The sequence below is a fragment of the Tachypleus tridentatus genome, chromosome 13 (assembly GCF_004210375.1).
Source record: "Tachypleus tridentatus isolate NWPU-2018 chromosome 13, ASM421037v1, whole genome shotgun sequence".
Classification (NCBI taxonomy): Eukaryota; Metazoa; Arthropoda; class Merostomata; order Xiphosura; family Limulidae; genus Tachypleus; species Tachypleus tridentatus.
This window is the reverse complement of record NC_134837.1, coordinates 85,252,464-85,278,742: the sequence shown is the minus strand read 5'-3', so window position 1 is coordinate 85,278,742 and position 26,279 is coordinate 85,252,464. Positions and strand designations below refer to the sequence as shown.

The following is a 26,279-nucleotide window of genomic DNA, read 5'->3' as shown; positions in this document are numbered from 1 at the left end:
ATGTTATAATGAAGAATTTTCTTTTTGTTAACACTTAAATCTCTCATCACAGGCTTGGCCCCCAAAACTTGCCTTGTAACCATTTTGTACTTGTTAAAGTTTTCACATTATAACGTTAAATATAGCAAGTGCATCTTCATGAAATTTTGCAGATCATCAGTAAACCTTACATTGTTTCAGTATGAAAATTAGGTTTATCTTTTTTAAGTTCTTAGATTTTTTAAATAATATTTTTCTGATGCATTTTTTATTTTTGAATGATGACTATCCCACATGCAAAAGTTTTATAATCTCCAGAAAATTATAAAATATTTTTTTGTAGAAAAAGCTATATTTTATCAGTTATTTTCACCATTTTATCTCTCTTTTGTTTGGTCAATGTGACTGAACTGGTAACCACCATAAAAATAGATATAAATTATACTTTTTTCATTGTAAAGTAAAAACAAATTATAACACAAAAACACAAATGTTTAGTCTAAATAGCTTAACTCTCTAACATTATATTTCTATATATATATTAATTATTTTTATTTTATTGACCTTTCAGACATGCCTGAAAGAAGTTGCAATAGCATGGAGCACATGTGCCCATGCTACCCTATTTAAGAATATAAAAGCGACCTACCTGGTTAATGTTCTAGTGGACTAATATTTTGTAAAATACAGTCAACATTTCAGTTATAATATATTATATATGTATACACATTACTATTTACAAGTAAATTCTTAAATTTCAGTTATTTGTCTTAAAATAGAATGGTAAATAAAGAAGTACAGAAAACAACAATCTCTTCAAGTTACAAATTTTTCTCATTTGCTGCTTGCACTTAGTTTCTAAGCCTTATCATATTTTACACATACAGGATGTTAAACAAAATAATTTTTTTAGGTTTCATATATTGGTTGGTTAGTTGATTTAGTGTTTTATGGCACAAAGCAGCTAGGTTATCTGCACCAAACTTCCGGTAAAAAGTCAAAAGTAAATTTAGTAAAATTCATAAAAGGAAATTAAGTCCTGGTGTCAAGTTATTTAATGTTATGGCCAATTTCTAATTTCAAATCAAACTAGATGAACTGTGATTTTAAAAAGGTGTATTGTATAAATTAAAAACCTTAAATAGCATTAAAAAGATTAATGGCCTTTAAAAAACTAAAAACATTACGAAGGTGGACAGTGTTACCATCACCAATAACACTGTCTAATGTTATGGACAAACCTTGGGACAGAACATGCTTAAAACGGTGCCATTGTTGTGAATCTTAATGATTACAAGAAAGTAAATTTATGGCTTATTGTGATCTGTGTGTTACACAAACTACACACTGGTGCATAAGTTCCAGATCAAAGAAAATGATGAGTTAAAAAACTGTGACCAATGCATAATGTAGTTAGAACAACTTCCTCTTTCCAATCCTTACGGAAGTAAGAAGGCCAATGTCCAATATAGGGTTTTAGTTAGAAAAGCTTGTTTTCACATTGCTCACTCAAAGTGAACTGCCAGCTGGCACGGAGTTGAGCCTTGAATACAGGACCATAGTCCATGTATGGGACAGGCACAATGGCGATAGTGCAAATAGACTTAGCTGCAGTATCAGAGAGCTTGTTCCCACGAATACCATCATGGCCAGGTATCCAGAAAAACTGGAAAGAAGTAGATGTTAAAGAGAAATTGGCCAATCAGTTTTTTTTATATCAGTGAGAACAGCGTGTGAACCAATGTGAAGCGATTCTAGGGCTAGTGCAGAACTAAGCGAGTCAGTATAAATTGTGCAATTTGAGTACTGCTTAGCTTCTATGTGATCCAGGGAAAGAAAAATGGCATACAGTTCAGCAGTGAACAAAAAAGTTGTAGAGGGGATTCTGTGCGCAACCACTGAACTACAACAAACCATGGCAGAGCCCATACAGTCACCTGATTTCGAACCGTTTGTATAAATAGGAATGGAAGGATGGTTTGAAAGATGTTCAGCAAATAGCAAACAGTATTTCCAATCAGGAGTGTCTACTTTTCTCAGATGACTTAAAGATAGGTCAGAATTGGGGACTATAAGAAGCCATGATGGGATGGGCTGACAAGTGGATACAGCAATGTTATCCAAGGCCAGACCCAATTCATCCAACTGCACCTGGATATGAAGGCCAAAAGGAGCAATGGCAAACAGTCTGGTCTGAAAAAGTTTGGGCCATCAAGGAAGGAAAACACAACCCCAGGTGGGATGCTTTGGTAAGGAATGAAGTTTCAAAGCATATAGTAAAGACAGTTGCAAATGGCAGAGGTGCAAAGAAAGTTCATGAGACTCTATGTACAAGTTTTGAACTGGGGAAGTGTGGAAAGCCCCAGTGCAGAGCCAAAGTCATTGATGATGAATAGAGTCTAGCATCTTTAAGGCTGATGGTCTGGCAGAGCCATAGACCAGTGATCAGTAGTCGAGTTTCAATCGAATAAAAGCACGATACATCTTCAGCATAGAATGTCGATCCACTCCCCAAGGTGGTGAAAGAGGATATGGAGGGTGTTCAGTGCTCTTGTACATTTGACCCATAACTGCTTGATGTGTTGTATAAAGGTCAACTTACAGTCAAAGATAAGCCCCAAGAACTTAGTCTCAGAGATCACAGGCAGCACAACTTCACTGATACGGAGTTCAGGATCAGGGTGAATACCCTGTTGGCAGTATAAGTGCATGCAACCAGTTCTATAGAGATAAATTAAAATCGTTTCCTGTGGTACACTTCAGTAAACAATATACCTCATGTTCGACAACTGACATGAGATGTGAAAGTCGTTGACATAGAGCCCATTTGTAACAATGAGAGGAAGTTGTTCAATGGTGACATTAATTTTTATATTGAAAAGTGTGACACTTAGAACACAGCTCTGAGGGACTCCAAGATCCTGTAGAAAAGAATGGGAAAGTCTTGACACACATGAACTTGGAATCTTCTGTCCATTAAAAAGTTTTTAATAAAAATGGGCAAATAGCCATGTAACCCATGTATATGGAGGTCTCACAAAATGCCAAACCTCCATGTTGTATCATAAGCCTTCTCAATGTTAAAGATTACTGATACAAAATGTTGTTTGACGTTTCAAGTCGAATCAGGGTGGATGAGAGGAGGCTGTACGATTTGAGGAACCATACATGATGAACATTAACCATCCTCTCTATGCTCTAACAGAGATAGCTCTTCAAAGCAATTGGACAGTAGTTTGAAGGAATTTTGGGATCCTTCCCAGGCTTGGAGAAAGGTAGGACAAAAGCCTGGACCAGGCATCAGGAAAAACATTCTCCTGCCAAATCCAGTTAAAAACAATCAGATGGATAGCAAGAGATGCAGAAGATAGATGGCACAGCATCTCATAGTGTATATCATCAGGTCCAACCGATGAACTGCCAGACTGATGAAGGGCTAGTTTGAGTTCCACCAGTGTAAAGGAACGACTATAACCATAGAGACAATCAGCTCGAAAGGAAAGAGGTGATTGCTCTGCCCAAGTCTTGATGGCTAAGAAGATGGAGGAAAAAACAGAAGTGCTAGACACCCAGCAAAATCTTTCACCTGGAGTATCGGCAATGCTCCGGTATCAGCTATTTCCTGGCCATCAGAGAGCAAGATCGAGAGGAAGACAGAGTTATACTGCTCACTGAACTTTTGAATCTTGTCCCATATGACTTTGAAACTGGTGGTATAAGATATGCTGGTTGTAAACTTAATTCAAGATTCCTTTTAACTTTGACATCTTACCAATCGAACATGTGCACGGGCCTGCTGGAATGCAATGCAGTTTGAGAGCGTGGGATATCTGTGGAAAGTATCCCAGGCTCGTTTTTGAGCCTTCTGTGCTATGCAGAATTCCACCATGGACGAGGATATAGCGGAAAATGTGTTGAGATTTTAGGAATACATTGAGCAGTTGCCTATATAATACAGTCAGTTACTGCTGCCACAAATTCGTCTACTGATGGCTTACAGACAATGGCAGGATCAAGTTCTGTGAGAGCAATGAAAGAGGGCCAATTTGCCTGATCAAGCTTCCACCGGGGCATGCATGTCAGGTGGCATCAACCACAGCCAGTCTCTCTCAAGATTATAGGAAAATGATCACTGCCTCATGAATTATTGTCAACCCTCCATGAAAAATTGGAAAATAAGGAAGGGGAGCAAATTGAGAGATCAATAGCAGTAAAGGATGGACTAGGTGCATGAAAATAAGTAGAAGAACCAGTATTGAAAAGAGAAAGGTTGTGATCAGAGAGCATATGCTCCACAGAGGGACCCCACCTAGCAATATCAGCACTTCCCCAGAGGGGATGATGTCCATTAAAGTTCTCCAGGATGAAAAAGGGAGACAGCAACTGTTCAATGAGAGCATCAAGGTCCGATTGATCATGTCTCTCCAGGTGAAAGGTAGAGAGAACAAACAGTGATGGTATGACCCAAGGAAACACAGATGGCTACGGCGTCCAAGGGTGTGTCGAGTGGCAAAGACAGGGTGGGCACATGCTGATCAACCAACAGTGCCATCCCTTCATGCACTCGTCCATCACACAGCCTGTCATTTCTGTATAAAAAAAACTGTCAAAAGGTGACTATATTGGCAGGTTTCAGAAATGTTTCCTGTAAGGAAAAACAAACAGGATAGTAGGAAGCAATCAGTGTTTTGATGTCATCCAGATTGGAATGTAAACCTTGACAGTTCCATTGTATAAGGGTGGCCATTTTTATTTACGTGTAGGCAAATTGGGTGGAGAACCCTTCTGTTTAGGACCATGTCTTTTTCCGTACTTTCCTCATTTGAAGGAGGTCTATCGACCTCCATGGATCCTACCCTGGGTTGATTGGGCAGGTCTTTGCTGTTGGAGATTCCAGAGTCTAAGGATGTGAAAAAATGATTGTTTTGCATCTTGGGGTGAGAGATGAAGATGGATCCCAAGAAATGCCTGTAACTGGAACCAAAGGATGTGGATCTTGGGGTTTGGTGGAATGTATATAAGGGACAGAGATAGGTGAAGTTTATTCATCTCCTTTTTTAACCATGGAAGTCAAAAGATTTTCATTTGTTTAGAAAATGATTCTTTAGGAGGCAAAGAGAAATCTATCTGCACTCCCACAGTAGTTGTGGAACAAAGTGCAGCAGCATACATCCAAGATGAGGTGGTGGACAGCAATTTTCGAGCCTCAGGAAAGGTAATGTTATGAATCGTTTTCAAACGTTACACCTCTTTTTCTTCCAACCATTTAGGGCAAGAACATAAGTAGGACAGGTAAAAGCCATTGCAATTGATGCAATGAGGGTCTGTTTCACACTCGTAGGCATCATGGTTCTTGCCATTGCAACAAGCACACGTCAAGGAACCACGACATGACATCTTCAAGTGACCGAACCGTTGACAGTGAAAACATGGGAGAGGGTTTGGAATGTATGGCCATACTCTGCAATTGAGATAACCTGCCTTGATGGTGGCAGGCAGACGTGGTGATGTAAATGTGAGAATAAGGACATTGGTCAGCACCATAATTCCATCTTTGAGAGTGGAGATATGTCTCACTGCAGAAACTCCTTGGGTGAAGAAATCAGAGAGAATCTCTGGCTCTGTGATCTTCAAATCCCTCTCAAGAATAACTCCTCATGATGAATTCAAAGTAGCATGAGGTGTAACCTCAATAGGTTTTCCCCAATTGCCCTTGAAAGCAAGAGGAGTTCTTTGTGTTAAGATGTGGATGTTTCCACCAATATAGCACCAGATCAAGGCTTTTTTACTGAATTTGGAGAGCCAGCAAGTCCCTCTAGTCCCTTCTGTATGAAAAAGGGAGACATTTTCCCTAAAGGTTTGTCTGAAAGTGAGTGCAATATAAGAAAATGAGGTACAACAGGTGGTACGGATAGTGAGGATTGCTGCTCAGAATGTTAAAGACGTGGTTGTTTACCTATAGACTGTTTTTTCACTAGTTTATTAAGATTTTTAATTGGAGTATCCATACTAAAGAAAGGGAAATTTTGGTGCCCACTGATCCCACCCACCATGGAACCCTACAAGGGGATGCACTACAATGTCAAACAAGGACACTGCAGCAACACCAGGGTCTTGTGAGCACTATATCCAAACAAAAGCATCAGATATAATTTCCATAACACCTGTTGAGAACATCCAACATTGGTACTTGGTTGACCCTAGCCCGAGTGAACCAGCCAATTGACCCAAGGGGGGCCACCCCAATGCTGCCTGACTACAGGAATTTAAGGCCAAAGTGGTGTGTTAGGGTTGGACCCCTCAACCACCAGGATCCTCTCCTCCTCCCCTTCATGGGTTGCAACGCACGGCAAACAAGTGGGTGAATGTTTCGATCCCAGAGGAGGTAAACTGAAAGAACAGAACCTTCCCTGGGAGGTCCTCTCATCACATTGAGGAATCCACACCAAGGGAGGTTTCATATATATGAATTTTGAAATAACAAAATATCATGAATTATCACTAGCAGAGAATTTCACTATAATTTATCAAACTTAGTAACTAAGCTATAGTCAGGTCTAAGAAAATATGATTTTTCAAGCTCATGATGTCTTACCTTACTGCTCAGAATCTAATATAAAAAGAATTCTAACACAGATATTTTTCAGAGGCCAAGAAAACAAGTGGGTTAACATTGTGAACTTTCAATTTGTCATGCACATGTCATTGGATGAAATAAGTGTACATAAGCAAGTATTTTAGGAAATGGAAGAGGTGCGAGAGAACCTTGGTTGATTCAATAAATATATTAATATCACAGAAAACAGAAAAGTAGGAAGTTCTTATTTTATGTTCTAGCTTAATTGTAATTTGAGTACCTAATTTATAAAAAAAACAACAACAACTATAGACTGTGTTTGGGCATCACAAACATCTAATTTAAGCCAATGCTGCACTCAACATTCTATGTGACACACAAAAATTGATGTTTAGGATTCGTTTATTTTTACTTTTAAATTAAGAAATTGATTGATGTATAACACTAAAATTTGAATTATAATCTACAAGTTGATACCAAACCTAAAACATACATTCATAAAATAGTAGTTCATTAAACTTTTGAATGTGAGTCTACAAACAACGATGTTGCCTTTGACCAGTGACCACAGGAAGACCCATGTCAGTGGGGTTAAACATTACAGACCAATCCATCTACCTCAATTTATCTGAACATTTTTCTGCTAAGATGCTGCTCTTAATATAAAGAATAAATCTATTCTTTTCCTAAAATTTTCCATTTCTGTTTAAAGGGCAAAATGATTTTCTTTCACCATTAATCGAGAAGAGAGACATGATGTTTAAAAGATGATTCATCAAAACATAATTAAATGTCACACACCAAAGTAAAGAGGCATAAGCCAGTACTGACATCCCACATCTTCAAAGTTTTGTCTCGAGATCCAGACAGCAAGAAAGGACCAGTTCTAGCACCTCTTTTGTTCTGTTGGATAAAACACAAGTTTCTTTAATTCTTCCTCAGGTTCAATGTGCATAAAAGTACCATTCTACACTTCTTAATTCACAATGATTATTAACAACAAATTTTTATGACACAACAAATTCCTAAGTAAATGATTCTTGATAAAAATGTAGTATATCATTCTAATCAAAATTACGTTTCTTGTTTTTAGAAACCAAGTAAAAATAATTCAACACTAACTCTCAAGAAGTATAAAATTAATTACATCATGCAACAACTGATGTCTAAATTAGCATTTTGTGAACTTCATTTTTGAGGATAACAACATCATCAAGTGTTGTTATAAAATCTAGACACACAGTTTTGTTTGATTGATATTAGAGAGTAGAAATGTGCATAACTATAATTCTTTTTTTAAGCCCAAGTATTTATTGATAAAATGACAAACACTAACCTTAAAAATCAACTTTGTTAATTCCCTCTTCCTACTTATTTGCATGATTTCCAGAATAACATTTTAACTTCAAAGTTTTTTTTTTCGTAAGTTCCACACATTTCCAGTTTCACAAATTTTATAGTAATTCATGAAATAATCTCACATTTCAGAAATGGTGGTTATACTCAACCTACAACAACTGAAGGTTGGTATCTGCATTGATAATCATATGCAGCTTGTTACTCCTCCCCTTTTTTTGCAGAGCTTTCCATAAACTGGTTATGTTTAAGCAAACCAAAAGTCCAAACAATATGGTTAAATGTTATTCCTGTGATTCCAATTTTTTCGGTCATCTTTCTTATGAAAATACCTATTGATTTTGAGGTGTAAATGAAATTATATGAGCCTTAAAGCTTTGTTTATGGACACTAGAAGGTTCACTCAGTTTCTTCACAACTCATTTTTGAGTTTTCTTTTTCAACCATAGTTTTCATTTTGTGGATAAAGGCACCAGTCCTGATTAGCTTAGAGGTAGATTTTGAAGCCTCTTACTGCTCCAAATGTTCTAAGGAACAAGTTTTTTGCTTCTAAGGAAAAAGTCTTTCTTCTTCAAGATATTGTATTATTTGGCTATATATTGTTTAACAATCTCACTATATGAATACTTCTTTAGAAGCAATTATATAGTCCCACAGCCACAGATTAAATGTTAGAGTTATTTGGATCCTACCAGTCAACATTATTTGCATTTAAATAAAGCACATGTGTCCATCTTTGTAAGTTACCATATATGGAGTGAAAAGATCTTGGCAAAATTTCTTAATAGTTGTCAATTATATGACATGTAAAACAGTTTTACCATTTAAATACAATAAATAACTTTTGATTTCAACAGCCTAATTATGAAAAGAAATTATGCTATGAAATGTGATACAACTTACTTTTTTGGCTTCAGTTCAAAACCAACTATTTATTTTAAGCTGAAAAGGCTTAATTAAATTATTATTATTTATTTTCTTATTATTTTAAACACCAAAGTTTTTTCAATACATTTGTTTGGGTAAACACACACTTAAATTCAGCAAAATTACTGCACATTGCCATATAAAAAAACAAATTACCTGAAGAGTAACTACAGTATTTACTTGTGTGAAAAACATAACCACAAAACCTTACCAATATGTTACACAAGAACGTTTATGGTATATTTTACTTAAAATACTTACATCAGCTCCAGCAGCCTCACTGATTGCTGGGTTAGTACTCTCAGAAGCCCAGGCAACACACTCCACCACATGGTCATGTTCACGCAGTTCGAGTTTACATTCTTTTGTAGTGACCACCCACACTCGTATGGTCTAAAATTTATTAACACATTTTATACAGAATACTCTTAAATTATACACTATTTCTCTTACTGAATAATTTTTCTGAGTAATAAGCAGGTTATTACAAAATAATAACTGTGGTGTTGAAATAAACAATATAAATAAAATAACCCTCACCATAATCTGATTTGCTGAGACATAAACAATATTGACGAAAGAAGTTAAATTTATCAACTTAATCCACTTTCATAATAACAGTTGTTGTCAAGCAATTTCTTAACAAAGTCTCAACCACTGCTACATCTGTCATATCTCAGTCAGCCTAAAGAGCAGAGATGCCAACTATTTCAAATGACTGAGCTTAATGATTGTAGACAGAGCCTGTACAGATATCATACAACCACTGGATATAGTTTTGAGTCATCCATGTCTGTGGATCCATCTGTGGCTAAACTGTAAATACTGCTGGTAAGTGTTCTTGAAATCATTTTGTCATCTTCACAACCCAACATCTGTAAAATGGCTGTAGTTTTGGTTCTAGCACAGCCATATATTTTTGCTATATCAGAGTCTGGGAACATTTTTTTGAATATATGTCCTGCGTGATCAGCTACAGCTAGGGGTAAATTATGAGCAATGACGAATTGCGTGAACATCACTTCTGCATTTATGGTTTCATATTCTGAATTCTTACTCATAAATGTCATTATTTGTATCGTTTTTGTCTTCGCCTCAGCTTTTTTGTTAGTGAGATGCCGATTTTGTATGTCTGGAACAATTGTTTATCCTGTCATGTGCCACAGAAAAATCAATGTGACAAACTGTACAAAACGCATGACTGTTACTGACTTTTGATGCAATGACCGGATATTTTGCACTATACTCTTTCCTAAATTTTAATTCACAGTTTTAGTTCTTTTATATTTGCCAGAAATGAGGTTATCTGCTGAACGAGGCCTCTTTTTTTCCATCTAGTGAACAATCTAGTGGTGTTTCATTGGCATTTCTATGCTGCTTAGAAAATGAGAAATACCCATCTGCGCGAGCGCTGATTGGCTGACAAGCACTGATGACGTAACTATGGATTCCCACATGCACCCAGTATGGAGAAGCACCACACTCAAACTATTGGTAGACGTCGGAGATACAAATATTTTTTATTATTTCAAGCTCAAACATGATTATCGCAAATAACCATTTGGACTATGTCTTTTATTTATTATCAAAATTTATTTGTATCTCACTAGAAATTTTCTTTTCACCCCTTTCAAGCCCTGGGGGGAACAATTTATCACTTTATTGTATAGGCCTATATAATATATAATAATTTGGGAGTTGCAACAAGCCATAGTATTTGTCTGTATGAATGTATAATCGTAATGTATACACCAAAATTGTAATCATTATGCTCCAATCGTAATGTTTGGCATCTCTGAAAGAGTCCTTGCATTGAAAAAAATGCTTCATTGGCAGTGGATGTAACATATATGGTAGATAACATGGATTTATAATTTTTGTATTGAGATATTCCTTAGTTCATTGCAAACTTTAAAGCATAAGGAATACTACATTTATTTTTGCACATAGACTATCTTAAATATTTCTAAGACTACATATCTATAAACCAAAGTATCCTCTGTATGCACTTTTCATAATCTCAAGTGTATTTAATGGGCTATTTTGACATCTGTAATCATGACAAAGTCCATTTCTATAAAAATTTCACTACAAAGTACATTAGTGGTGTGACACTGCAAGTGGCATATATCTGCAAAACTCATTAAAATGTACACAAAATGAGTTTCTACTTCACATATTCAACTGTTTAAGTGGACAGTGATGACTAGAATATAATTATAACAGACACAACCAGTTTCTCTTGTATTTATCAAACTCAAAATATTAAGAAGTATGAGGTTATAAAAACTGTATGAAAAATATTGTTATGGTTTTCAATGAAACATAACAAAGTGAAATATAATATTCTGTTATACTATTAAAACATGAAAAATTTCAAATTGCAATAAACATGAAGCTGAAAAGTTTTTCAACTAAATACTTTAATTTTTCTCACCTACAAGTTGAGAGCTTTTGAAATAACACGTTTTACATAATTTCAATCTTTTTTTTAGGTTTCAGTTTACCTGATCATTGGAACAAGAAGCAATCAAGGAACCATCCTGGTTAACTCTCACCATTCTTACCCATTCCCTATGGCCTGTGAAGGTTTTGACACAATATCTGTTACAAAAATAATCACTTTTATTTAGCCACTTTCAAACACCCTTATTATTTGAAACTTATAACAAAAACATCTAAGGCAATCACTGGTTTATTCCATGTATTTTCTGCAGATCACCAGCATGAACTTTGAGACATCTTGATTTCTTTTTCAAGAAAAAAAAAGGGGGTAAATAACTTGCATGGAAACACTCTGAAAGAGATGGCTCTTTTCCAGAGCCATTTCAAATATGAATGTTCTCTTGTTTCATTAACATCTGACAGAATTCAGTGAAGAATATTTAAGAACAGACCTGTTGATCCATCTTGGGTGTCCCATTTGCCAAACCATTAATGAAAGACAAACCCTGTCCTTATCAAACTCTCTCTTTTTAATCCTATGTGTACCACAAAGGATCAAAGTGTAGATTTGATGATCTTGTTCACAGTTACATTGAAAATGTAATTAAAAATCTTTATTATCAATATATGCCAATAAACTTGAAATGTAGTTCATAATTGAAATTTTAATTTTCAAAATGAAATATTTAAATTCTCAATCTTCAATTTTTTTTATATCACATGAAACTTATTTATACTTGTCCAGTTTAGCTTATTCCCTATATGATATTCCAAATCAATGTTTTCCTAGCTTTGATTATCAACACCCTCAAATAACCCCTACAAGGATGAAAAAACATGGCCACTTTATGTATTTAAACAAAATGTTGACCCATCTGGAAAACATTTCAAAAACACTGTTCTAACTTTCTCACAACGTTCACAATCGTATTATACTTATCACTCAGGTAAAATGTGAATTTGTAGCTTCAAATCTCTGTTTTCATGAAATACAAGTCTCTCCTAGCACATCCTGTATTTCAAAAAATGTCAGTAACTTTCAGACTTTTTTTTCTCACTATTTAATTTACAAATTTCTATAAAATGCTCTCTCTCTGACAACAGAGTTTGAACTGTTCATATCCAGATTCATTGTTGATTCCACCATAAATATAACAAACAGATAAGGGAATAATTTTAACCAACTTATAGCTTAAATAGAAAGCCAGTTAAATGACAAGTTATTATAGGGCATTGTATTCTTATTACATCGTGTTCTCAGACTTGTATTTGAGATAAATAAAAATTAAGTACTAACAATAACTATCAAAAATAGGTTTAATATTTCATCAAGAATTCAAAAGCAAAACACACAAAGTACTAAATTTCTTGTTTTTCTTCTAAATATATATTCTAGACTTATTATAATAAAAATAATTAAAATGGACACAAAAACTTTGAAGCATATTAGATTACATGATTAAGGTTCAATGAAAAATGTTAAATTCTTAAAAATTGTAATGCTTTTGAGGATCGTACAAGAACATAACACTGCATGTGGTAACTTTGATAATTGTTGTCTCTTTGTATTCCCACTGTTTGATTTGATGACTGTCACACTCCAAAGATCAATAAAATTAAACAAACATTTTGAAAAGTTAAGAGGTCTAAACTTTGTGTGTTACAATCTGCAGTCTTTTTAGAAAATAAGAAAAACATTTTTAATATTATTTCATATTTTTCAACTTTTGCTACTAATTATTTCACAACAGTTAGTGTTGTGATAGAAAAATAAGAGCAAAAGTAAAAAACAACAACATTACAAAAGATTTCAACCTTCATTTGGGGTTTTTGGACATTATACAAATACAATATAAGAGCTGTAAGTTGAAAAAAAATATTCTTAACATGAAAATCAACTTGCACTCAAACTGGTTGAAGTTAAGACTTAAACAATAAATTTGGAAAACAAATATTTTATAAAAATTCATTATTAAAAATAGACTGTGCCCAATGTACTTAATATTTATTGAAAACTTACCAAATTTTGTGAAGAATCATGTAGGAAATTAATAATTATGGTAAATGTTAACTATCTAACATAAGGTGCATTTAGGGTTAAACTTTCTTAAATATGATGCTTCTACCATATCTGAAAGCCACCCATTCAAAAGGCTAACTACCCTCTTAGTTAAATAAGTATCTTAGCTGAAGATCGCTCCTATTTTGCCAACATTTGCACTTATGTCCCCTAATCTTACCATTCTCACAATTAAATAAGATGTATTAATACTATCATCTCCACAATAATCTTGTACATCTCAATCAGACCCCTTGTAACTCTTGTTACAAAAGTAAACAACTTTAAGAGATCTTAAACTATCTTTATATGACAACCTTTCTATCCCAGGCATTATCCTACTAAACATTCCCTGAACCCGAAAGCTCTCCAAGGTAAGGAACCCAAGACTGAACACAATAACCCAAATTTGGCTTAACCAGCAAACAATAAACTTAAATTATAATTTCTTTAGACTTGTATTCAATATTTCTGTAGTTATTTGCTTAACCAATAGCAATAGCAAATTTGTTGGATGGCTTAAGATATTGAAGAATATAAACACCAAAATACTTTCCTTAACACTGTTTAAGTTATTTCCACCACAATTACACTTATAATTCAAATTATGATATCCCACATGCATTAACTTGCATTTATTATAATTAAGAGGTATTTGCCATTTATTAATGACTCACCAAATACTCCAAGTAATTTGTATAGCATCAACATCTTCCTTGCAACTGGTAACACATAGAAATGGTATCATCAACAAATTAAGTAAATTATTGACCACTTCTTCAACTATTACATCATTAATGTATATCAAGATGAGTAATGTCCTAAAACTGAGCCTTGAGATTGATACTTGTGACATTAATCCAGTCTGACCAAACTCCATTTACAAACCATTTGCTTTCTTACATTTAGCTACTCTTGTATTCACTAGATCAATTTATTCCACAAACCTATATAAATAATTTTTAACAAGCACTTTATATAACACTTTGTCAGATACCTTCTGAAATTTCAAATACACCAAATCCACACTCTTACCCTCTACATAAGCAAAAACCTCTTCTAAGAATGCAAATTTGATAAACAAACAATAAGAATCACTGATTTCACAAGATATAACTATTGCGGTTAAGAGAAAGCTTTTCCTTCATTTTTTCTAATAAAATAAAACTGAAGTCAGCTTATGTACAGAATGTGCAGAACCAAAAAGCTCCTACTCTCTGGTGAAGTAAACAAACTCCTGTTTGTGTAAACAAACATCTTGTTAATCATCATTTTTTACTTTTTTCATCTTCTATTATATTTCTTGAAATAGGAGAAAAAAATGTAAGAAAATACCAAGTTACTGCTGTTTTGTGACGACAAAATGAATCACTTACCCTGTAGCCACCTCCCACATTTTGATGGTCTTGTCTCGAGAGCAAGATATTATGTGATCACCACTAGGAGTAAAGCACACAGAGGAAACATTGTGGTCATGTCCTTGGAGCAAAATACCAGGATATTAGTTTAAGCCATACAACACTATAGAAATAACGCTTAAAATATGGGACAGATAGCACTGCTTTAAGAAAAACAAGTCACATGTGTGAACTTCCAATACACTGTTAATAAACTTTATAACATTTTTGAATAATGTATTTAATTTTTTTCAGATACAAAGAATTTAATTTTTATTACAAAACATAGGTATGGAAACAGTTGTGCACAAAGTGCAAAGGATTAACAATAATAAACATACAGTTCAAATTAAAATACAAGATTCCTAAATTGCATTTCTTAAAGATTAATTTAGAATAAGGTTCCTGTAGAGAATGTGTGTGTTTTCTTATAGAAAAGCCACATCAGGCTATCTACTGTGTCCATCAAGAGAAATAAAACCCCTGATTATAGCATCATAAATTCAAAGACTTACCGCTGTCCCAATGGGGGACTCCAGTAGAGAAAATTAGGACTTTTTCCTGAGTAACACCTTATATTCTTTTCTGTCAAAACAGCCTTATAAAATACCTTATGAGAAAATTATAATATTTGATGATTAAAAAAACAAACAATCTACATTTGTCATTAAATACAAACATCTAATGACTTTCTTACCTTGCATTGTCTTCACACATTCATAAGCTTGAAAGTCCCATAGTTTCACAGACATATCAGCAGAGCATGACACTGTAATGATTAATTGCAGAACATATAAAAAAATCCATTGAACCCATAAAACTGACATGAAAAAATTTTAATAAGTTACATATTAAAATTTAATAACTGATTATACAAGAGTTATCATTGAAACTGCTATCTCTTTTTAACCAGTTATCCTGGAAATTAAATATAACCTTGTTGAAAAGAAAGATCATTATTATACCACCATTTAAAAATATTAATATTCTAGTGATTTTATAATAGTGATTTTAGTAAATACAATTGTGAATTACACTTAATTCTCATAAAGATGTTATGAACAAATAACTGATATTTCCATTTCTTAAACAACTCTGAATGAAATATATCCACCAATAACAAAATTTACATGTATATACAAATCTGTTTTCTAAGTTAATTTATTACCATGCTACAAAAGTGTTTGAAAAATGCAATTCAGGACAATTTTTATTTTAATTTATTTGATGATAACTTGATGATCAAATTCTTTTGTTTTGAGTCATGTCACTAACATTATTTACCCAAGATAAAGTGACAATATACCTGAAACTGTCCAAATGAGGATAATTTAAAACAGTTTGAAAATTAAACAAATTAGTATTTCATTAATAATAAATGTACTTTTTAAATTTCAAAATCTTGTAAAAGAAACTGACACTAAATAATACATGAAGGAAACACAAATAACTACAACTACACGATATAATTATGTCTCCTTCAGAAAGCTATATTATGATTAAGAACTAGCACCTGGAATTAACCATACATGAACCAAAAGGACAATCTAATTACAGATCCTGTTTTTGTTAACCTGAAGATGACCTAGAAAGGTCAAAATTTTGTTCTCTGCTTCTCAGTAAAAGTGTTAATACCCATACCAGCTGTTCTGAGATACATTTCTATCTGCAGATTATTGTTCTGAAAAAAATATCTTTAACATCATATGATGTAGCACATTTTTCAAACAAGGACAATTAAGAACTTTATATAAAAATAAGTAACAATTGTAAACAACAACCTTAAAAATCTGTAACTCCTTACCTAACCACTTTCCAGCGTGATCAAATGAAATATCTTGAACTGAGTCTGTGTGGCCCTTTAGAGTTTTTTCATAATCTCCTGTTTCATAATCCCAAACCTAAAAATGAAATGTTATTTAAAAAAAAAGGCTTCAATGAGTTTAAAAATTAACTTTTATCTTATAAAATTTTACATAGAACTATTGAACTTTAAGATAGTGATAATTAAAATAATTGATAACACAGCATAATGTAGCAACATAAAGAAAAAGTAAAAATACATCATACAATACAACAATAAAGACAGTGATTTAAATTGGAACTTTTATATTTGCAGTAAATAAAAAATTATGTTTAACATTAAAATAACACAATAAAATGATGTATTTATGAAAAAAGTTGAAAAATGAAGTTGCAATACCAAGTATTAACATATTTACATTATAGATTCTAATGTATAAAAAATACATAAAAGTTCAAGTTGAGCTAGGGCAGAGGAAACACACAAGCCTACTATAAAAAACATGAAAAATATTAAGTCTACTCTAAACTAAAATAGACAATTACAGTGAAAAGCTAACCTTGGAAAAACAACAAACAAGCAGATAACTTTACTCAAAAACCAAGGAAAAAGCTAATACAGATATTTCAACTACAACAACAACAGGAATTTTGGCATGAGATCCTCTGAAGTGAAACCTCAGGAGATTACCTAGAATGCTCATAAGCTTTAGCTTCTCTTCACCCCTCTTGTGATGGTAGTGTGGGCTGTACTTGAAGTTTTGTGATTTAAGTATACTTAAAGAAAATTGTGTTGACAAGGCAGATATGAAGATGCCTCAAGTAGTCTGGAGAAGTCCATGAATAATGGAGATCCAAACTTCATAAACCCAACAACCCCTGTGGAACAAAGAGTCCTTCAGGATAGCAGGGATCTATAGATCCAAAGCTGGAGAATTTTGCTGTGCGTGTGTGTGGGGGCACTAAACAAAGAAAGCATTAAAATTGATGATAAGTCTACTCTAAACCAACCACATTTTGACATTTCTTAAGTGTTATGCTACCAAAAACTGATCTCTTTTGGGAAGGGAGTGTTACAGCAACAGCTCTTTTCAATGCAAAATATTTATATTCTTAGACCATAAAGATGTGTTCAGATTATGGATTTAAAATTTCCAAGACATTAATGTCCCTTGTACTTAAAAGCATTGGAAAATGAAAGAATATGGAGGAATTTGGTGTACATGATCATCCTTAGAGAGACCTACAATAAATTATAAACAGCCATGATAAACAAATTGTAGCAACCTGTAACAGGTGAGAAGTGATAAAGATAAAAATCTGTATAAAGAGTTGTTCATTTGATCCAAGCAATAGTAAGCAATATATTAAAAGGATGTCCCTCTAGAAATGAGACTAACAGAATATAGGTTCATAAAGACATATTCATATCTGCAATTCAACCACTGCATTAAAGCAGCTAGAGAAAAAAAGTGGGTATTCATGTTACTCCATAGAAATATCAGTCAAGTTTCCAGACACAATACTATCAATTTTTCTTGGAACAAACTATAAAAACAGGAAACTGGAGCTTTGTACACGAGATGAATTATGGAAATTATACAGAAAGCTGTGGTACAATTTGAACATGACAATGGTAAAGGAGCCTTCTGGAATGGAATCTATGCTGCAAGAAAAATAAAAATATGCAGTCATTGAACAGAAAATAACTGCACGTTCCAATATGGACTACATTGATATTGTGAGGATCTAAAATCATTTTAATAGAATCAACTTTTGTATATACATCATTCTTAATTGTTTTTAATCATTTTTCTACTGACCAAAAAATTATCTTGTGCAAATTAATTGAAACAAGATGGAAAATTACAATTGTTTTTCAATTTTTTTGCATTTTATTTCTGAGAATCCAAAAATTACTCACAAATTAATACATGATATGACTGTCTATTTTTCAGAAGATCATTAATCTGCTTTGGCATCGAGTCCACAAGTTGACTGCAATCTTTACTAATTTTTGGGTCGCAATACCACACCTCGATTATGGCCTCAATTAGCTTATCTTTCGTAGTACAGTCATTTCCCCGAAGTCTTTCTTTACAAATCGCCCAAAGATTTTCATTAGGATTTAAGTCTGGCAAGTTTCCAGACCAGTCCAGCAACTTTATTCGCGTTGTAGTCATAAAACTTTTCCCAAGTTTCGATGTGTGGCATGGAGCCAGATCTTGCTGAAAAATGCCAGATCTATCTGGAAATCTCTTTTTCAATTCTGGAATGACTCTTCTCTGCAAAACTTCGATGTACTGTGGTCCTCGCATCATACCTTCTACGATATGTAAGCCTGTGATGCCACAGTAGCTGAAAAAGCCCCAAAACATCTTCTTCAAGGGATGTTTTACGAAATGATTGATGTGAGATTCTCAAAGTTTCTCACCTGGAGATCTGCAAACATGCAGACTTCTTTGACCCTATAAGAAGAAATGAGTCTCGTCACTAAATAACACATTCCTCCATTGTTCTTGCATCTAGTTCTTGTATTTCAGATCCCATTGATATCGTTTTTTCTTCATTGAGTTGGTAAGAAGTTTTTTGGAGCTGGTCTCCTTGCCCTTCTAACGCAATTTCAAATGACGTAATATTCCTCAAAATTTCATCATATATCCCAAAAATAGATTGACCGTACTGCAAAACACAGCCAATGATGCCTTCTGTGTGAAAAAATGACTATTAAAGGAAATCAGCAGGTCCAGCGAGCCTACACTGGCCACCATGCTGAAAATATTGTAAAATGACCATTTGTTTCAATTAATTTGCACAAGAGTGTAACTCTTCTCATTCTTCATTGTTTTTAATGATTAATTAGCAGATTTTCTTCTTGGATTACTATAATTCTGTTAATTTTTGTCATGCTTATCTTTCATAGGTTATTTTTCATACAAAATTCCTCAACAATACCTAATCTCTTCTGAATTGTTTTGATAACCAGTTTTATAATAATTCCCTGTAGTTGTTAATCACTTAATGTTTGTTTAGATTATCATGCTGATGTTTCCAAAGCTGCACCAGCACTTGTACTCTCTACTTTCTGAAAAGAGGCTTGGAATGAACCTGTAAATTTTCACACAATTTTGTGTGTTTAACTTCCACATTTTTAATTACCAATCTATTTTATTCTGAAGTCTTTTCAATAAAACAATGATTCATACTAGTGCAGATTAAATCAAGAAGACAGTGAAACAAATAAGACTATTTTATACCAAAACAAATGAGCAACACATGCAAATAAAAAAACAGACTACCATAGATAAGAATATTTAAATTATGACTGGAAAAAAACAAGACAAATGTACTATAAACCAAGCCAAGACAGTAACACAGAAGTAATACAAAGCATAACAGATAGGTCTACTATAAGTCAAGTGCTAAACCCAGTCAATAATGTGAAAGAATAAAGGCCACAAGATTATAGTGTTCACTTGATAAAGAGTGTAAGTTTATCTGTTGAATTCAAATGCAATATCTAGGTTATCTTGATTTTCATCATGACTAGTTTGACAGAGATCCATCTGGACAGAAGGAAAGCAGAAAAGCTACTCACTGATCTAGCAGATTTGATTATCCACTTGTATATGCAGGCATGCACAGTTGCTTTAACCTGTGCCTTAATATTTTTTTTACTGTCCATCAAATGTATCCAAACTCTTTATTTCTCATACAATTCAAAATTCAGTCAAGTTGTTGAACACAGATTATTATCCTTATATCCTGATTGATATCAGGTCCAAAATTTGATACTTGGAGGGAAATCAGTTCACTTCAAAATATCACAAGAAAACAGAAACAGAAATTTTAGTACTATTAAGACAGGACTTAAGGATTTTCTGCTTTTAGTAACACATGTACTAGCCCTTTTTGATTTCTTATATTGAAAATAATTCAATGTAATGCTTTTACTGAAAGCATGACTTATGTACATACAAGTTCTCATCAAGACCAAGAGGGAAAGTTTGAAAAAGTGAAGGAAATTATGGGTCATTATTGTGGATTGGCACCTGCCAAGTCCAAGATCACTTGACGAGATCTCCACAAGATTCCCAGACTGTTTCCAGTCAGAGAAACTCATCCCTAGCTTTGGTACAGATCACATGAAATCAGTAAAAAAGAACTGGACTTACCACTGGATAAAATTTGTCAATAAGAGTTGTTTCCAAGACAGTAATTATTTTATGCAACTGATGATTAAAAGAACTTATTGTTCCTTGCTTTCTGAGCAATCAATTAGTTGTGTTCACCAAAATGTAGAGAATACATTTCACAACTACTATTCGATAATCAAATCTACAACACTCATTAGGCCAAGCACCTGATGACTGAAAGGAAGTGATATTCCTTGCTTTTTTTAAGTTATCAAGTGAATTACACTACTATATATGCATTACACTATGTAATTTTCACTTGATTCACAGTTAAGATGATTATGCAATTGAAAGGGTGTGACAACCCCTTACTTTCCAAGTCACCGAAATAATTTTATGACATAAAATATCATCTGCCAGTTTAAGAGAAGCACTTGCATAAGCTAAACAGTAATGATAACTACAGAGCATACAGCTCTGTACTGACTAGATGTTTGCATCTACTAGCCTGAGAAGTATGCTGACTCTACGAACTATGAGGGAATTATGTTTCTCTGAAAGTCCAACAGTCAACAAGGGCATGGAGGAAAAGGAGTTGATTTTATGAATTGATGAGTAAGACAAAACTATGATAGTTGATCTAGAAGGTACTGTTATTTTGACTAATAGAAATATATGTGAAAATTTTAATTTTTTACATTAATCCATTTAACCGGCAGTGAATGCTCATGAAAGGGAGAAAAGTAATAAAAACTCAACTATGACTAGAGACAGAAAAACAGTTTTACCTGCTGTTTCTTGTAACTTAATGCAGAAAATATTGGAACTTCACAAGGTGAAATTACCATAAGTAAGTGAAATTTATAGAAAGCATCTTGTATATCATAACAAATATATCTACACACATTTCATGTGGTCTACATTTTATTTGGTTGTAATAGGAGTATGTTCATTTATGCAAATTTAAATATCTTTAATATTCAAACAATTTTACTTAATACTTTTGCAACTCTATTCATTACCAAATGCTTTAATGAGGGTAAAAAATGCAGACTGTATGTACTGATGGGGGGAGGTTACACTCACATGGTAAAGCTATCTAATTAGCATCAAAAATAGTACACTGCTTGCAAATATAAATCACTAAAGAAAGGGAAATGAAAGTATTGGTGAAGAATAATGGTTAACATAACATAACCTAACCCAAATCAGGTCGAGTGCAGTGTTTAAGCAGACTAAATCCCATTCCTTCCTACTGGAGCTGAGAATCAGTCTACACAACAAACAAGCAGTAAGCTATAACTTAATTTGGTCAAAGAGTTTGAAAGAACAACAAAGGACAAGATGGCCACAATGTAGCTGAATGAATGGAAACCCAAAGAAGCTCAAGTGTTCTGGAAATCCTCAAATTTTCTGGGCACATGGTCTCCTGTACATCTATGTTAAACCAACAGACATGTCATTTTGACAGCACCTAGTTCATGGTCATAGCTGTGTTTTGAGTTATCTTAACCTTCACACTTGGCAAAACGTTTGAACAATACAATTTGCCTCTCCTTACACTGACAAACAGAATTTTAAATATATCTAGCGTTTTAGTTTTTAAACTAGCAAAAGTTTTCCATTCCTTGCTGCTGAATAACCAAAAATCATTTTTCATTCTGTCATAGAATACCAGCACTTCTGAAGACTATCATGAAGAAATGCCAGTTAAAACAGCCAGCTGATGACCAGCCTCCTCATTCCTCATCACTTGATCAAATGCTGAGTCTGAAATCTACTGATGTGGGACAGTTACAGAAGTGTCCACTCAGGAAATCTTGTCAGGAAGTTGCAGTGTTACTTCCCTGCATGAACCATGTATATGTACGTAGGTAATTTAATGGCAGGTTCTTTACTTTTAAACAGGAAAAAAAATTGTGTATGCTTATTCAGTTTTGAAGACTACTCTTAGACTGAGTTGGAGATAAGATGATTGCAAAATACTTTTGATTTTACTTTTTAGTTCGATGCTGCGGGAACAAGTGAAAGGTGGTAAGACATTTAGAAACAACGAGTTCAGGAATTTGGGGTTCTAAACCTTATCAATATATTATAAAATAGATTTGTTGATGAGTACTAGAAGAAAGGCATTTTAAATTAAATATTTATTCAATACTGATAAGTTCTTTATGAAATAAAGACAATAGCTGGTAAGTTTATATGCTCTATAGGAAGTTTGGGTTAATGTGCTGATTTTAATAACTTCAAATATGCAAAACAAAAAGTTTATGGTACATTTAAACCAATTTGAAGACAACAAAATGGTTATTTCAATGCATTTATTATGTATTTTTTTACTGTTTATGTTTTCATCATGTAAATGATTTGATTTTCTGTGTCGTTTTCATTATATCATGTGTCTTATGTCATTCACTGGAGGTTTTATATTTTAAGCATAATCTATTAGATTATGCATTTCTAAAGGGAGTAAATAACCTTTGTTATATTCATCCTATATCCCTGATGTTCAAGTTTCCTTTCCTTTTAGTACAACTTAATTGTCATCATTGTAGCTATTTTTGTTTTTTACTTGCACATGTCTTGTTCCTTGTTGAATAGTATTAATATGTTAGCTGTTTAAGGGTGTTTTCACATATTTCAATGTGAAAGGTTTTTTTTTGTCTTATGGAAAAGTTTATTTTATTTATTTTTATTAGTAATGGTCTCTTTCATAATTTAAATATATTACTTATGTAATATGCTTCAGGTTATGTTTTAAAGAGTTTCCTATTGCAATGCATTTTAAGTCACAGCTAAAAGGTCTTTTGTTTTATTATAATGTATTCTGCACTTAATTCAATGTTAAACGTTTTTATCTTGTAGTTAGAGTAATTCACTGTAAAATAGCTTGCAACATATATACTGCATGTATTTATTTTTAGGTTTTGTTTTGAATTTCACTCAAAGCTACATGAGAGCTATCTGTGCTAACCGTCCCTAATTTAGCAGTGTAAGACTGGAGAGAAAGCAGCTAACTAGTCATCATCACCCACTGCCAACTCTTTGGCTACTCTTTTACCAATGAATAGTGGGATTGATTGTAACATCATAATGCCCCCACAGCTGGAAGGGCAAGCATATTTGGTGTGACAGGGATTCAAACACGTGACCCTCGGATTACAAGTCAAGTACCTTAATCACCTGGTCATGGCAGGCCTTATTTTTTAGGAATGAAGTGAAGTGAACAAGCTACTTGACCATGATGGAAATAGAAATATTAAATTTAATTGAAGCAGAGAAGGATGGGAAAGTGTGATAAGCAGACAAATATTTACTGCCTGCTTTATTGATAAAGTTCACTTTGTTCCTATGTAGCTTCAGCACAATAAATTGTTCAGAAAATTTAGATTTTGTTCTAGTTGCTTCATCTCTTTGTCATTTATAGTAAATAATATCTATTCTACCTGAGGATACTGTAGTAACATATTAAATAAAGATTGAAAGAATTAGGACCATCCTTTGCTAGCTAAACTAACAATTGTGTATGTGCTACTGTCAAAGAAAGAAAGTTTCCCAATTGAATTCTGGTGTAATGTCTTGATTTAGTTTGACTTGGTTTACACCATGATTAGCAGAAATTTATCTTGAAGGATGAAACACTGACAGGCCATTCACTTATAAAATAGAGGTAACTGTTCAATTCTCTATGCAGATATACCACTGTTTGTTGTTGTTGTTGAGTTCAAATAGATTTAACTGTTTAAACATGTCCAACTCATTTACTTATCATAACTTTAAACTTACCCATGGTATCAAATGCAACTTATTCTACTTACTTCCTGATTGAAAATGCTCTTATCAATGGATCTGAGTAGAAAAATCAGATTGGAAAGAGGTTATTCACCTTGACTTTAACCCCACAGCAGAGTTATAAAAATGTTTATGAAAGGTGTGCCTGGAGTGATAATTCTCCTTGATTGTGATATCACACATTATTGAAAGATTTACAGGAAACAACTGCTTCACAATTACTGTTACACTGTAATGGAACTAATGAAAGATTTTAAGAATTTATGATTGGAGAGATTATTACTCACCTTGATTGTGGCATCTTCACTGGATGATACCAAAAGGCTAAACACAGGGTGAAAAATAACCCTGGTCACTGGAGCACGGTGTCCTGTTAAAGTATACCTTTCAGGGGGTCGAGGGATCCATTCTGAAGGTGACCTTTTCTCTCGAGTTGGAGCACCAGCAATATATTCCTTTTCAGCTTCTGCTAACTTTGCTTCCAAGTCCATAACCTGCAAATTATGCAGGCACATCACTAAGCATCAGTTTGATTTACATATTGTAATTTCATCTTACATGCAAATATAAATGTGTGTGTGTATGTATGTGTACACATTAAATATGATAAATAGAAAACTATACCATGCACAATTTAAACATTTCATTACAATAACTTTCTAAAGTATGCACATGATATAATGCTTATGGTAAGAAGGAAATGATTGTTGTAAAAATATTCCTTTTTTTTAAAAGAGAAATCAAAGCATATGTTATAAAAACAAATAATTTTTATTATAATTACTAATTCAAAATTCCTCATTCTTTTTTCTATCCAAATATCTAACAACATATATGTATTATGTTTTAATGTGACAAACTGTCTCATAAATGTTTTTTTTTAATAATTCATATGTATCAAGGTTTTACATGCATTAATGTTACACATTCTTTCTGTTCATGGTATTTCAGCTTTTTTACTAATACATGAAAGGTTTTAAAAGTAAGAATTTGATACAATATAAATGTATTTATTTCAGGACCTGAAAATGTTCTCATATCTTAATTAATGTATGAACTTAAAAACATTTTTAACAGTGCAACCTCTGGACTGTGTCTTTTCACAAAAAATGTAATAATAAATTACAGAATATTCCTTGACTGATTTTGTACATGTATTATGAGTGTCAAGCAGAAAACACTTGACTATTTGTTTACTTACAAATTAATATAAATATATTGTACTTTATTAATCTGTGTGCAGTTAAATAAACATGTATTAATGACAAGTATTCAATATTACTTATTAAATTTAACCAAAGCTTAAAACTACTGTGTAAAATGTTGTTTAAAACACACTAAACAAAAAAGAATGTTACCATTTTCTGCTTGTTTTTCTTGAGAATCAATATTAAGTTTTATTACTAGTTAAACACAATAATTTCAAAGTGATTAAGATAATCTCATAAGGTAACAAATGATTTTCCCTACTGACAGTGGAAAAACAGTACATGTATATATTTTTACACATTTATGCATGCCATACACGTGTACAAATATGCACACGCACAATTTTTTTTTTTTTTTACTCAGGTTTCTTAGGAGCAAAGTACCATTCACACCTTCTTCTGTAGTCTGATGACTGATGTCCATTTCTTTTCTAAAAGCCCAACATATTTCTTGTCTATTTCACTAGGCTAAGGGAAAATATAGAAACACAGTAAATCTCTAAAATCAAAGAATTTCAACAAGAAATCAAAGTCAAACAAACTAAAGAAGTCTAAAATCACTTGAGCAATTTTGCAGAATGTTTTTCCAACTGAAACTCA

General features: G+C 33.2%; 1 protein-coding gene across 2 annotated transcripts in view; it reads right to left on the bottom strand.

Annotated features, from left to right (window-relative positions):
• LOC143238608 (lissencephaly-1 homolog) overlaps positions 1-26,279 on the bottom strand; it is an 81,263-nt gene that overhangs the window by 7,170 nt on the left and 47,814 nt on the right. The window contains exons 4-11 of one of the 2 annotated variants that reach the window (XM_076478978.1): positions 26,064-26,147; positions 24,759-24,965; positions 16,545-16,641; positions 15,438-15,509; positions 14,720-14,822; positions 11,347-11,443; positions 9,101-9,232; positions 7,358-7,459 (exon numbers count right to left, since the gene is read on the bottom strand). In XM_076478978.1, the coding sequence (XP_076335093.1) occupies positions 7,358-7,459; positions 9,101-9,232; positions 11,347-11,443; positions 14,720-14,822; positions 15,438-15,509; positions 16,545-16,641; positions 24,759-24,965; positions 26,064-26,066 (813 nt within the window). In that variant the 5' untranslated portion in view covers positions 26,067-26,147. The remainder of the gene's footprint in view (positions 1-7,357; positions 7,460-9,100; positions 9,233-11,346; positions 11,444-14,719; positions 14,823-15,437; positions 15,510-16,544; positions 16,642-24,758; positions 24,966-26,063; positions 26,148-26,279) is intronic. The other variant, XM_076478977.1, reaches the window with a different exon arrangement.